This window comes from Amaranthus tricolor, chromosome 13, assembly GCF_026212465.1.
Source record: "Amaranthus tricolor cultivar Red isolate AtriRed21 chromosome 13, ASM2621246v1, whole genome shotgun sequence".
Taxonomy (NCBI): Eukaryota; Viridiplantae; Streptophyta; class Magnoliopsida; order Caryophyllales; family Amaranthaceae; genus Amaranthus; species Amaranthus tricolor.
The window spans coordinates 23,260,268-23,275,267 of NC_080059.1; the positions used below are offsets into that span (position 1 = coordinate 23,260,268).

General features: G+C 32.1%; 2 protein-coding genes, 1 non-coding gene and 4 pseudogenes across 3 annotated transcripts; all 7 read right to left on the reverse strand.

Annotated features, from left to right (window-relative positions):
* The window catches only part of LOC130797577 (maturase K-like), a 2,218-nt pseudogene extending 2,154 nt beyond the window's left edge, over nt 1-64 (reverse strand).
* Nucleotides 65-4,234: 4,170 nt separating this feature from the next.
* TRNAS-GCU (transfer RNA serine (anticodon GCU)) lies at nt 4,235-4,322 on the reverse strand. Its single transcript has one exon. It is a non-coding gene; the product is annotated as a tRNA-Ser (tRNA).
* Nucleotides 4,323-6,046: 1,724 nt separating this feature from the next.
* LOC130797996 (ATP synthase subunit alpha, chloroplastic-like) lies at nt 6,047-7,602 on the reverse strand (annotated as a pseudogene).
* On the reverse strand, nt 6,443-9,197 carry LOC130797998 (ATP synthase subunit b, chloroplastic). Its single transcript, XM_057660816.1, has 2 exons — nt 8,916-9,197; nt 6,443-8,097 (listed from the first exon to the last, which is right to left on the reverse strand). The coding sequence occupies exons 1-2, from the start codon at nt 9,058-9,060 to the stop codon at nt 7,688-7,690; spliced, it is 555 nt and encodes a 184-aa protein (XP_057516799.1). The 5' UTR covers nt 9,061-9,197; the 3' UTR covers nt 6,443-7,687.
* A 51-nt stretch (nt 9,198-9,248) lies between these two features.
* Nucleotides 9,249-10,044, reverse strand: LOC130797999 (ATP synthase subunit c, chloroplastic). The gene has a single exon (XM_057660817.1). It carries the CDS (start codon nt 9,746-9,748, stop codon nt 9,503-9,505), a length of 246 nt encoding a protein of 81 aa, XP_057516800.1. The 5' UTR covers nt 9,749-10,044; the 3' UTR covers nt 9,249-9,502.
* Nucleotides 10,045-10,278: 234 nt separating this feature from the next.
* Nucleotides 10,279-11,451, reverse strand: LOC130797997 (ATP synthase subunit a, chloroplastic-like; annotated as a pseudogene).
* Nucleotide 11,452: 1 nt separating this feature from the next.
* Nucleotides 11,453-15,000, reverse strand: part of LOC130798956 (DNA-directed RNA polymerase subunit beta''-like) — a 4,055-nt pseudogene continuing 507 nt past the window's right edge.

The following is a 15,000-nucleotide window of genomic DNA, read 5'->3' on the forward strand; positions in this document are numbered from 1 at the left end:
AAACAAGGCATTTTATTACGAAAAAATGGATACCCCGGAAACGGGTAAATGCATCCGCGGACTTTTCTACCTTTTTCCATCTAATTGGTTTTTTTCTTTTTTTTATAAGATAAAAGATAGTTAGAAATCCTTTATTTTTTCAACCCAATCGCTCTTTTGATTTTGGAATTAAAGTATTTTATCAATATACTCTTTCTTCTACACATTCATTTCCATCTCTTTAATGGAGAATGGATAATCGAATAGTTAGGATTCACTATAAAAAAACAAAGGATCCACTCGTGGGAGAATCCTTTCCCGCATCAGGCACTAATTTTTTTTAACGTCTAATTAGATCGGGAAATCATTCAAATTATGAAGATAAGCTCGTTGTTCTTTCTTTCCTCAGAATTTGAACCCTAGGGCTCGATCCATTTATTCAATCGACCCAACTTTGCTTTGAAGTCCTTTCGTTCCCTTCCAAAAATTCAAATAGAATTTTGTACCAATTTGGTAAGAATGAAATATTCTCCGAATTTTATATTTTATATTGATACGACATGCTCTTTTTTCCATTCATTTCCGTTCAGGATCAGTCGTGGTCTTATAAACTAAACTCTATCGATGACGTAGACGAATTCCTTGCTTCATCCGAATATGTAAAAGATTGTAGCCGCACTTAAAAGCCGAGTACTCTACCATTGAGTTAGCAACCCGAAAAAGAGATATGTTATGTAGATACAATCGAGATAAAAATAAAATGAATTGGAATCAAAACTTTGAATTAGCAAGAAATCAAAACAAAAGTTGCTAATTGAGTCAGAACTTAAAACCAACCAGATCCGATGACAATACAAAAAATTTTTAGAGAAAATACATTTCTAAAACAAATATTCTCCTTTTTTTGGATACAAATTATATATCGCAAAAAATTCAACCTATTTATTGGGCGGAAGACAGAAAGAAACCATTTCATTTTTTTTATTTCATTATTTATTTTGACTTCAAAATTGAATTATATTTGTTCAATATACTCTTGTCAATATGAATATTAAAAAAATTTAATTACAATTTTAAGTACAACGTAGAAAGAAAAAAATGCAAATGAAATTCGAAATACAACTTTCTTTTTAATTTATTTTTAGAAGGAGAAATATATATAAATAGAAAATAGAATAATATATTTTACTAAATATATATATATTTTAAGATAATAATTATTATTAACGTAATTAATATTATTAACGTAATTAATATATAAAATATATAGATAGATTTTCGTTAGTTATTAGTTAATAGAATAATTTTATTATTATTATTTATAGTATTATTAATATTAAAATTATAGAAATATGATATTGTATATATCGTATTTTAAAAGCGAAGTACAAACAAAAGGGAAATATATAAGAAAATTTTTGTGTTGGATTGGCACTACATAAAAAAAAAATAGACAGGACGAGAATAAGGAATAAAAAAATTCTACCAAACTACCACCACATTATCTTTGTTTTTTAGTTCATTAAGTGAACTTTGTTTGATTAAGGCGAAATTCCTTAAAAACCTCCACCCTCTTGAAAATATCATAGACAGTCTCTGTAGCTTGAGCACCTTTTTCAAGAAAATCTAGAATAGCAGGAACATTTAAATAAGTTTGATTTTTGATCGGATCATAAAAACCCATTTTCTGCAAATCTCTTCCCTCTCTTCGGGACCGAACATCAATTGCAACAATTCGATAGACGGCTCATTGGGATAGATTAGATCAACAATACCCCCCCTGGAAACGTATAGGAGGTTTTCTCCTCGTACGGCTCGAGAAAAATGATTCAAGGTTTAGGTATATAAATAATTAAATAAATCCCTAAAATACTGAAATGAATTAAACTACGAATTTAATCCTTGTCATTTCTTTATTTCCTAAAATTTCATTTGTATACTCATAACTCAAGTTGAATAACTCTTAAATAGCTCAAAAGAAAATCCTTTGGCATTTCATTTATTGAGCAGTCTCAAATACCCTTTTGTCTCATTTAGAATCCATTTGAATTCGGTATTCTGATCCAAATCCAATTATTGCGACAATTAACAATTAGAAAGGGTATTTTCTTGTTCCGGAAATCTTTATCTTTTTTTTTTGAATCATTGGGTTTAGACATTACTTCGTAGATTTGTAATCCTTTCAAAAATGGCAGCAACATGCCTTTTTGTTATTTCTTTCTATCAAAAAATCAAATCATACGAACGGCGGATTCCCCACGATATATATCGAATAAGGTCTTATCAATTCCAACAAAAGATTTTCTTTTAGGATTTGAAACTTTTTTTTATTTTAATCCTTTCGATTTCTCTGTCAAAGATATTCTTACGAAGTTGTTAAAACTTATTGATTAACACTAACCCTAGACCCTTCTCTTTTCCCTTGAGAAATAACTCAATACTTTACTACTCGAGCTCCATCATGTACTAGTTCCATTATATCCGAACAAAAAATGCAATGCCGCTTCGAGTGGAACAGAGCAAAGGATGTCGAGTCAAGAGCATCCTTTCTTATAGAATAGAATGATGGAAATAAGAATCCACACCAGATCATGTCCTTCAAGTCGCACGTTGCTTTCTACCACATCGTTTCAAACGAAGTTTCACCATAACATTCCTCAAATTTGGAACCGGTATGCGGTTGATTCAATTATGGAATCATGAATAGTCATTGGTTCAGTCAGGACAGTCAATACATATATATTATATGGAATATATCTTAAGTTATTATATTATTTAGCAATGGAATGTTTATTTAGTAATGGAATGTTAATTTTTTTTACAATTTACAATACAATAAAAATAAAGATGACATCGCTAAGCAATCAAAATCTATCTTTCTTTTTGAGTTTAATATAATAAAAATAATCAATAAAAGAAATCGAAATTGAATAATATATTAGATTGGTATTAGATTGGAAAAATCCAAGTTCGTTTCCAGGATGAAGCAAAAAAAACTAAATTAACTTCGTAACTTCTATTTCTATATTATATATGTCTATATTATATATGAATATTTATAGAGGATGTATATCTGATTAAAGGAATACTTTTTTTTGGAATTCAAATTTGATGAAATGTGAAAAAAAAAAGATAAGATTCATTTTCGTTAAAATCATTAGTAGTTAGTAGAAAGAATACAATTCTATTTTAAACCTTATAAACAGAAAAATACAATCTTAAATTACATATATTCTGGGACGGAAGGATTCGAACCTCCGAATAGCGGGACCAAAACCCGATGCCTTACCACTTGGCCACGCCCCAATTCGATTTCTATTCAACATTAATAAACCCTAATATTGTTATTGATTGTTCGTCAATTCCAGCCTAACTATCAAAACACAAAAAATCAACTTGATTCTGTTGTTAGAATTTTGACACGTGTAGATATAGAATTCAAATGAATTTATTGATCATTACACAGAATTCCATTAAGATATTGTATGAAAGTAAAATTTCTTCTATTCTCCATTGAGAATAGAAGGTTTTTTGATTGAGTGAGTAAGTTAAAAAAAAAGAACGATTTTTTTCTTCATTTTTTTTATATTAATAACTCAACCAAAATGCAATAAAAAAAAATGTCTGTTATGCTTAATATCTTTAGTTTGATCTGTCTTAATTCGGCCCTTTATTCGAGTAGTTTTTTCTTTGCCAAATTACCGGAGGCCTACGCTTTTTTGAGTCCAATTGTAGATTTTATGCCAGTCATACCTCTACTCTTTTTTCTCTTAGCCTTTGTTTGGCAAGCTGCTGTAAGTTTTCGATGACATCTTTCATCTTGTCCTAAAAAAATGAATGAATTTTTCGAGAAAAATTATTCTAATATTAGAATAAAAATTCTTTTAATATTAGAATAATAAATATCATTTCAAATTCTATTTTATATTATAGGATATATGGTATAAAAATAGAGAATCTATTCTCTTTTTTCCAAAAAAAATAATCTTGGAGATTGTGTAATGCTTACTCTCAAACTTTTTGTTTACACAGTAGTAATATTTTTTGTTTCTCTTTTCATTTTCGGATTCCTATCTAATGATCCAGGACGTAATCCTGGGCGCGAAGAATAAGACTAAAAAGGGGTTATTTGCTTTATTTTTCATCTATCTTTTTTTTTTCAAAATAGAATTATATAATTCTATTTTGAAAAAAAAAAAAGATAGAATAAATTCAAAAGAGAAATCAAATAATAAGATTCAGTTATCAATGGAAACGGAAAGAGAGGGATTCGAACCCTCGGTACGAATAACTCGTACAACGGATTAGCAATCCGACGCTTTCGTCCACTCAGCCATCTCTCCCCGTTGAAAATAGTAATAGTCAAATATTAAATAAAAAATTTCGAAAAATTTGAAAATTATGTAAAAAATATGTAATAAACTCAAATTAATTAGACTAAAATAAAAAAATTCAAAATATATATAATCTATATATAACCAAAATATATAATATATATATAACACAATATTATATATAACATAATATATATATACAAAATATACAAGTTGTATTGTGTAAGACAACATTAAGTACAAGTTTTATTTGAAATTTTCATAATTATATTAAAAATTAAAAAGAAAAAAAAAAGACTGAATATTTAATATTAATTAATAGAAAAATAGAATATTTAATTAAATACTTCTTCGCCCGAAAGGGACTTTTTTTTGATTCCCACGGCCTGGCCTGATCAATACCTCGCCAGGCCCTTTTTGTTTTAATGAATTCTAGGGATTCTATAGAATAAAGAAAATGATTTAGTTGATAATGATCATAAAAAATTCCTTCAAGAAAAAATAGAACTTTTTTTTTTTAGTTATTTAACTATAACTTTTTAAAATCTGATTTAAACTCATAAAATCCTCCTACAAAAAGTGTCAATACTCTAAATTTCATGATTCTTTTCGAATCCTGTCTTGATTACATCCAATTTCAGTGTTCGACAAAAGTTTTATTTGGATACAATAATCCAACTGTAGCGGGTATAGTTTAGTGGTAAAAGTGTGATTCGTTCTATTAACCCCTTAATAGTTAAGGGGTCTACCGGTTTGATTACTATTCCGATCAAAAACTTTATTTCTTAAAAGGAATTAATCCTTTCCCTCTCAATGAAAAAATTGAGGAAAATTATACATTCTCGTGATTTGGATCCAAAACTCAATTATATTAGAAAGTGGAATTTTTGGATTATGAAGTTACGAAACATAAAATTTTGTTGAATTGGATGAATACTTCCAATTGAATGAGTATAAGGAAGAGATCTATGGATAAAGATAGAAAAAAGGGTTTCTAATCGTAACTAAATCTTCTAGTTTTTTATAGAGAAGCAAAATAGCTATTAAATGATGACTTTAGTTTACTAGAGGCTTCAATCAACATATTTCTTTTTTTAGGTTAGCTCGGTAGAAACAAAAGACTTTTCCTTAGGATTCTCTCAAATAGAAATAGAGAACGAAGTAACTAGAAAGATTGTTAGAATCGCCTCTTCTAAAGGGATCATCTAGAAAGTAAGTTGTTTTGAATTGAATGCATTCATGCAAAAAACTGACATAGATGTTATGGGTGATTTTTTCTTTTGTAATTTTATTCCCGCCTTAGATTAGGGTCTGGGAATTGCTCCTTTTTCCATAAAGGAGCCGAATGAAACCAAAGTTTCATGTTCGGTTTTGAATTAGAGACGTTAAAATTCATAAATCAACGTCGACTATAACCCCTAGCCTTCCAAGCTAACGATGCGGGTTCGATTCCCGCTACCCGCTCCATTCTGTATTAATTAATGCATCATTGAATTAAATACACAATTCAAACAAAAAATTCACATCTCCCATCACATACAATCCGATTCTTTTTTGGAAACACAAAATAAGAAAAAATCCGAAAAATCGGAATGAAAAGCGTCCATAGTCTAATGGATAGGACATGGGTCTTCTAAACCTTGGGTATAGGTTCAAATCCTATTGGACGCAATTTATTTCCATATATTTTTTTTAGATATCCATTTGAAAAAGGGTATTTTCTTTTTTATTTAATAATACAAAAAATTCAGAGGGATGGATTTCTTTACGCTTGTTCCTGAAGTCGAAAGCGTTCCATCTGTTCTTGAATAGCTTCTTTTAAAAGGGCTTCTGCGTCTTCAGTAAATGTCTTGGTAGAAGATATAATTTCTTGGAACTCCGGTTTATTAGTTTTTACATAAGTACGTAATTCAACAATAATTTTCCTTACTTGCTCAAGTTCTAATGAATCAAGATAACCATTCGTTCCGGTATATATAATCAATACCTGTTCTTCGACCTTGAGAGGAGCTGATTGGGGTTGTTTCAGTAATTCACGTAATCGTTGCCCTCTTGCCAACTGATTCTGAGTAGCTTTATCAAGATCAGAAGCAAATCGGGCAAAGGCTTCTAATTCTGCAAATTGGGCCAGTTCCAGTTTTAATTTACCAGCTACTTGTTTCATAGCTTTAATTTTAGCTGCGGACCCCACCCTAGAAACAGAAATACCCACATTAATTGCTGGTCTGATTCCAGCATTGAATAGATCGGCGGATAAGAATATTTGTCCATTGGTAATGGAAATTACATTCGTAGGAATATAAGCCGAAACATCTCCTGATTGGGTCTCGACTATTGGTAAAGCAGTCATACTTCCTTCACCTAAACGAGAACTTAATTTAGCGGCTCTTTCCAAAAGTCGTGAATGCAAATAAAAAACATCTCCTGGATTAGCTTCACGACCAGGCGGTGTTCGTAATGGAAGAGACATTTGGCGATAGGCTTGTGCTTGTTTGGAAAGATCATCATAAATGATTAAAGTGCGTCGTTCACGGTACATAAAATATTCCGCCAGCGCCGCTCCGGTATAAGGAGCCAGATACTGTAATGTAGCGGGGGAATCCGCTGTTTCGGCTACCACAATAGTGTACTCCATTGCTCCCCTTTCCTGGAAGGTAGTAACTACCTGCGCCACAGAAGATGCTTTTTGACCAATAGCTACATAAACACATATTACATTTTGTCCTTGTTGATTAAGAATCGTATCTGTGGCTACGGCTGTTTTACCAGTTTGTCTATCCCCAATAATTAATTCTCGCTGGCCACGTCCTACAGGGATCATTTAATCAATAGGAATAAGTCCGGTTTGAAGAGGCTCATATACGGAACGTCTCGAAATAATACCGGGAGCGGGAGATTCAATTAACCGAGATTCCGAAGCCGAAATTTCACCCCTACCATCAATAGGTTTAGCTAGGGCATTTATAACACGACCCAAATAAGCTTCACTCACAGGTATCTGAGCAATTCTTCCTGTTGCTTTTACAGAACTTCCTTCTTGTATCAGCAAACCATCACCCATTAATACAACACCAACATTATTGGATTCCAAATTCAAAGCAATGCCTATTGTCCCCTCTTGAAATTCTACTAATTCACCTGCCATTACTTCATCAAGACCGTGAATACGAGCAATGCTGTCACCTACTTGAAGTACGGTACCGGTATTTACAACCTTTACTTCTCGATTATATTGTTCAATACGTTCACGGATAATATTGCTAATTTCGTCTGCTCGAATGGTTACCATGAGTCTTTCTTAATTCTTTATTTCTTTCTTTTTTTTTTTTTATTATTGGAAACAAAAAAATATTACCTACAATCGAATAGAAGGACTAATCGGTTATTTCGTTCATCGCACCAAACATGCCAATATTAGCGTTGATGGTCCGTAAATGTAATTCGTTGTTTAAACAACTATTCAGAGTTCCTAGAGCTCCTTGTAAGGCTTGTTGGAAAACCCGTTGTCGGACTTGATTAATCGCTTTTTGTTGTTCAAACTGAATGGTCTCATTTTTGTAATTTTCTAATTGTTCTAAAGTTTTATATGTTGAATTAATCAAATTGATTTTTTCGCGTTCTATTTCAGAATATCCATTCACTCGAAACTGATCCGCTTCCATTTCGACTTTTTTTAAACGAGCCCTGGCTTTTTCAAGCTGTTCAATGGCTTTTCCGCGTAGTTCTTCTGAATTACGAATAGTACTCAAGATTCTCTGTTTTCGATTATCTAATAAATCATTTAATGAAAGTAGATTATCTTTCCATTCATTTCAAAACGTTCATGATCCCTTCCCGAACCAAACTTGAATCTTTCAATTCATTTGGCTCTCACGCTCAATTACTTCAATTATTTCGGGCAAATTTCCATACCTTTTTTGAATGTAATGAACCTATCCTCTCTTTTCTGGTCATGTTCCACAAAAAATGGAAACGAATCACTAATCAAGACTAGAATATTTGGAGGACTCTTCTGACCCAAACAAAAAAATAGAAATATATTTATATATTTTAAGTATTAAATATAAGTATTAAGTAATTGTCAGCAAAGTTGTTTTTTTTCTTCAAATCCAATTTTTTTTTTACTTTATACGTAGGTCGTCGACTCAGCCTTTGGCATTTATTTACTTAAAATATATTCTTAAGTAAATAAAAAGGATAAACCTTTTTCCAATACCAATAAAAAAAGAAAAAAAGGATTCAAATCTTTTTATCGACATGAGTGTTATATATCGAAAAATTTATAACGATTTTTAATTTAAAATACGTCTCGGTATTAAGTATCAATATAATGGTAGTAAAGAATACCCTGCTGTGCTTCGACTTCAAACAATTTAAGCTTTAACCATGTTAATGGTCCTACATTATTGGTTAATAGAGAATCAAAGTATATTTCCCAACAAATCACGAAATGCTATGGTTCTTACATATGATTTCTTTATTTATTATTGATTCAGAAGTCATTCGTGAAATCATGCACCTTAGAATTTCGCTTTAATTATAAAGACAAAAAGAGGTACAGTTGGTTGAATCCAACCTATTTTTGAAATAAACAACCCGCACACACTCCCTTTCCAAAAAAAATCAATACACCAAGAACTACACTTAGATTTATTAGATTTGTTGCTAAAATATCGGTATTAAACCCGAAACTCCCGGCGGATGGCCAGTGACCCAAGAAAACGAAAGAATCGGTTACATTTTTCATATGATCTCCTCTTATAAATAAACTACAAAAATCATTGTATTATTTCACTTCGTTGGTACTTAATAAATATAAAATAAATAAATAAAGTTTTGAAAAATTATTTTTTATTTATTTTATATTGAGATTCCCTAATTTCCAATAAGAATAATACTTAATTTTTTGGAATAGAATTCTTAATATTAATTAGGTACTAGGTTTCATGCGAATTGCGAAATACCTCCTTTGTTGCAAGACTTCGCCTTGGAACTTACGAAGGGGAAGGAAGGAAGAAAGCGAGTGGGTAACACTAATTCTTCATCCTCAAATAAGTCCTTCCCGTGGGTTATTTTCGCAACGAATGAGTAATTGTGTAGGAGCGATATTTTACTATAAATGTAAAAAAGCAACCTGCAAATCCAAGACTATAAAAGAAATATGTATTTATCATATTTCTTTTTTGAGATTAAACAAAAGGATTCGCAAATAAAAGCGCTAATGCTACAACCAATCCATAAATTGTTAAAGCTTCCATAAAAGCTAAACTAAGTAATAAAGTACCTCGTATTTTTCCCTCTGCTTCGGGCTGTCTCGCAATACCTTCTACAGCTTGTCCCGCAGCAGTACCTTGACCAACTCCAGGTCCAATAGAAGCAAGCCCTACAGCCAATCCAGCAGCAATAACGGAAGCGGCAGAAATCAATGGATTCATGATAAGTTCCTCACACACAAAAAAAAGAAATGGTTAATGATACAATCAACCAATGCATTAGGACTTAATTATTCCGTTAGTAATATTCATCCAGTCGAAATAACTAAAATAAGAACGCCAAATTGAAATAATAAATAATAATATTATTGAATCATTCGATCATTAGAAAGACTTAATCTTTTTTTAGTTCCTATTTGTTGAGTCTTTCTGAATTAATACAACCCGAGTTTTCCATTTATTTTTTCTAATCATTAATCATTCTTCGATCTTTTTCGTTATTTGATCTATTTATTCATTCAATTCGCAGTCCTAAACAAAACGGAAGGACTTCAGTTTGGTATCCGAAATTTAAGAAATTTAAGTAGGGCAAATGAAATATTCATTCATATATAACTTGCCAATCTCTAATATAAAATATACATATGTTTCTTCAATAATGTAAAACGGCGATTCTATTTTTAATTCAATCGGATTTTCTAATCATTCTTCGAACTATCTAATCTGCAAGAATTAACTTAAATAGTCATTAGATTCCACATACCTGCGGCACCCCCTCTCTACTAACCAACGCCTTCTTTTCTTTTTTATTTTACACTTCTCGCTCGAATCTTTTTTTTTCTATTCCGGTTAGACTGTATGAATTTTGACATTTATATGTTCTAGATAACATAGATTATCTTGATAGAATATCTTGATACATAGATATATTACCTGGATCTAAACTAAACGATAGACTCTTGCTAACACTAATCAATGATGACCCTCCATGGATTCGCCTATATAAGCTGCAGCTAAAGTTGCAAAAATAAGAGCCTGAATACCACTTGTAAATAATCCAAGAAACATGACAGGTATAGGAACCACTAAAGGTACTAAAGAAACAAGAACAACAACTACTAATTCATCCGCTAATATATTTCCGAAAAGTCGAAAACTAAGTGATAGAGGTTTTGTGAAATCTTCTAAGATGTTAATGGGTAAAAGAATTGGGGTTGGTTGAATGTATTTACCAAAATAACTTAATCCTCTTTTTGTAAGACCCGCATAGAAATAGGCTACTGACGTGAGTAAAGCTAAAGCAACAGTCGTATTTATATCATTGGTGGGTGCGGCTAACTCCCCATGAGGTAATTGTATGATTTTCCAAGGCAAAAGAGCCCCTGACCAATTCGAAACAAAAATAAATAGAAACATAGTCCCAATAAAGGGAACCCAAGGACGATACTCTTCTCCAATTTGAGTTTTGCTCACGTCTCGAATGAATTCAAGGACATATTCAAAGAAATTTGACCGCCAGTCGGAATAGTTTGTGGACTCCGAACAGCTATAGCAGCTGAACCTAATAAGATAGCAATTACAACCCAAGAAGTTATAAGTACTTGACCATGAATTTGGAAACCTCCTATTTGCCAATAGAAATGTTGGCCTACTTCCACACCAGATATATCATATAACCCCTTTAGTGTGTTAAGTGAATATGATGGAATATTCATATTGTCCTCTGACAGAAATATAACTTAAAAAAAAATTATTTTGATTCAACCATCGCTTTCTCGACTTGTTTACTTTAATTTTCTATTTAAAATACCGATTAATTAAATAAAATTAAATAATATCATATTCCAAGTTTTTAACTAGTTTTTGAGATTCAGGATATAGGAACCGATATAGAACTTAGCAAATCCGTTTTTGATTTATTATGAATCAAGGATTTCTTATATAGCTAGAGCTACCTTCACAAATTGCAAATACTAATTTAGTAAGAATTAATCGAATTGAAGCTATAGCGTCATCGTTTGCCGGAATCGAAATATCTGCGAGATCCGGGTCACAATTTGTATCGATTAAACAAATCGTGGGAATTCCCAAAGTAATACATTCTCGAAGGGCTGTATATTCTTCTTGTTGATCAACGATGATTACAATATCCGGTAATCCTGTCATATACTTGATCCCGCCCAAATATGTTTGCAAGTGAGATAATTGTCTCTTCACCACGGCTGCGTCTCTCTTTGGAAGACGAGCGAGTCTCCCTGTCTTTTGTTCCATTCTCAAGTCCCTGAATTTTTGAAGTCGCGTTTCTGTCGTGGACCAATTCGTTAACATACCCCCCAGCCACTTTTTATTAACATAATGACAGCGAGCCCTTATTGCAGCCCATGCTACTGAATCAGCTGCTTTATTTTTTGTCCCTACAATTAAAAATTGTTTTCCTCTACTTGATGCATCAAAAGCTAAATCACAAGCCTCTGATAAAAAACGAGCAGTTCTAGTAAGATTTATAATATGAATACCTTTACATTTTGTAGAGATATAAGGCGACATTCTAGGATTCCATTTACGAGTACCGTGACCAAAATGAACTCCCGCTTCCATCATCTCTTCCAAATTGATGTTCCAATATCTTCTTGTCATTTCTCCCCACACTTTCTCTTTTTTTTATTTTTTTAATAAAGAGATGAGGTATTCTGAAATAAATAATTGTTCCAAGGGAACCTTCTTTTCTACCACGGATTGGCCATTGATATACAACGCAAACCATTAATTCCTTTCTATTTCGTTATTTTTTGAATTTCTTTATTTTTTTACTAATTTTTTTATTACTAAATTAAATAACCATAACAAATACATAAAAGATAAAAAAGATGAATCTATTCTATTAAACCCCAAAAATCATTGTTGTTTTGATCTATCACAGAAATTCTTTGAAAGATAAGAATCAAATAATTCTCTGTGGTAAAACAAAATATCTCTCATTTCTCCCTCGAATAGATTCTTTTTTTTTGTTTTCAACGGAATACCCTTATGTTGACTTGAATGGTGTACGACTCCTTTGAATCCGGTCCCAACAGGTATCATTCCCCCTAGAACAACATTTTCTTTTAGTCCTTTCAACCAATCGATACGGCCCCGGAGAGCCGCTTTTGCTAAAACTCGAGCAGTTTCCTGAAAACTCGCTTCGGATATAAAACTTTGCGTATTCAAAGATGCTCGAGTTATTCTCAATAAGGTAGCTCGATAACATATTGCTTCGTCCAAAGCGCGCCCCGTTCGTTCTGCCCGAAACAATCCAATAAGTTCTCCGGGCAAAAAAACATTAGACATTCCATCTTTTGAAACCAAGACTTTTGATGTTATTTGACGTACAATAATTTCTATATGCCTATTATGTATCTGCACCCCTTGTGATCGATAAACCTTTTGGATCTTATTAACCAAAGAGATACGACTTTGCGCTATAGTTAGCTCAGCCCCAATCAAGAATCCCCAAGGCATTCCAAGAATTCGTCTTATACGTTCGTTCCAACCATCAATCCTCTTTTCTAGATTCATAGATATTGAATCAACGGAACGAACTTCTAAAACTTGTTCCACCTTTGGAAGACCTTGCGTTATGTCACCAGACCTCGATTTTTCATATATAAATGTAACTAATGTATCCCCCTCATAAACGATTGATCCATAATGACCATGAACTGTTGCTCCCGGAGTAGCCAAATAGGGCTTAGCCAATCTTATTACTACGGAGTCAAATTGAACAATTATAACTTGACCCGATTTTAAGTATGGTCCATTTTTGGTCATACATACATTTTCACAAACAAATTGTCCAAGATAAATTTTTGTGGATGTCTCTTCACAAAAATTATAATGAAGAAAATACCAATTCAATTTTAATGGATTCAAAATGATGTTACTGCATGGATCGGGATTATAAATTTTTCCATTTTCATCCATTAAATAATAAGGAAATTTAATTAGTTGAAAGGTTTGTTTTAAATTGTCAAGTTGCAAATAATTAATTACCGAGATCTGATTATGAGTTATTAAATGGTAAAATGAAAAAAAATGAGAAATTGGAAGGGCTGTCCCTAAAGAACCAAACGAATTCCTAATTAAACTTAGGGAATCTTTTTGAATTGATTCTTTGTGAGATTTTACACCTTTGGATGGGAATGGACCTATTCGAAAACATTTGGATGATGACAAAATTATACAAAATTGAGATTCTTTGTTTATACCCAACAACGTATGAACAGTTCCTTGATTTTGGTTAAATGATTGTTGAAGTTTTGTCTTTGAATAAATGGAATAAAATGGATTCATATTGGTATGATTTGATCCCTCATTTTTTTCTGATAATGGATCATCTCGTTTCCCGATATACGAAATATGGGATTTCACTAAATGGATCCTTAGAAAATCTCGAATCATACCGTTTGTTTTTACTTCAACAAAAGAAGCACGGGCCTCTTCAATAGAAGAACTTTTTTTATTTTGATTCCAATTCAATACTAAACAAGTACGTACTAATTGAATACTTGTGTCAGAAATTTCTCGAGTGGCTTTGCCATTTCCATAAAGGATATAATTGACAACTCGAAGTTGCACATTATCCCTTTCTTGCAACAAATACTGAGGGAAAAGTGTTGTTAAATTGATACCGTCCGTTATTTCATATGGGACTACGGGTCGAACCAAAACAAAAGATTTTTTCTTAGTAGGGGTGATCCGTTGGACATAGATCCAATTTTTCAAATCTTTTGAGTCCTTGGAATTTGTTCTGCCTGGTGGTATCAAAATGCCACTATGTCGGGGTATTTTATCTGTCTCCCCAGGAAAATGTATATCTCCAGAAAAAATTTTAAGTTCAATCTTTTTTTTTTTCCTCTCCACTCGGACCACTCCGCCCACTCGGCTTCTTGTATTTAAAGTGATTTGTGTATCTACTCCAATGATACTATTGTTGCGTACCATTATGGACGAAGATCCGGGTAAGATATGAACTTCTTCGGGCATGAAAAAAAACCGATCTACTTTCATTTGGTATTTTGGTCGAAATTCTTTGACTCCTCGATACTCAATCAAATCCTCTTTTTTAACGATTGAATGCATTTCTGTAGTCCCATATTTAGTAATTCCCGAACTCTTTCTTCGGTATCGAGGATCATCGAAATAAGCAAAAATACTATTTCTACGAAAAATACCATTTATAGGTATTTCAATTGAGAGACCAGAACGGTACCTTAAGTCTTTTTCTCGTTCTTGATTCGATTGAAATGGAATAATGAATCTATTTCTTCGTTTCTTTGCCAATAAATCAGAATTTTTTGCAGGATATATGAGATTAAGTTCGGAATAATCAGGAATCCTATCCTCTTTTTTACTAAAAGAGTCCGATAATTTCTCTTTTATTTGATCATTAATGACTGAGGGGTTAGAAATATCTATTTGTTCGAAAGAAAGAGAAT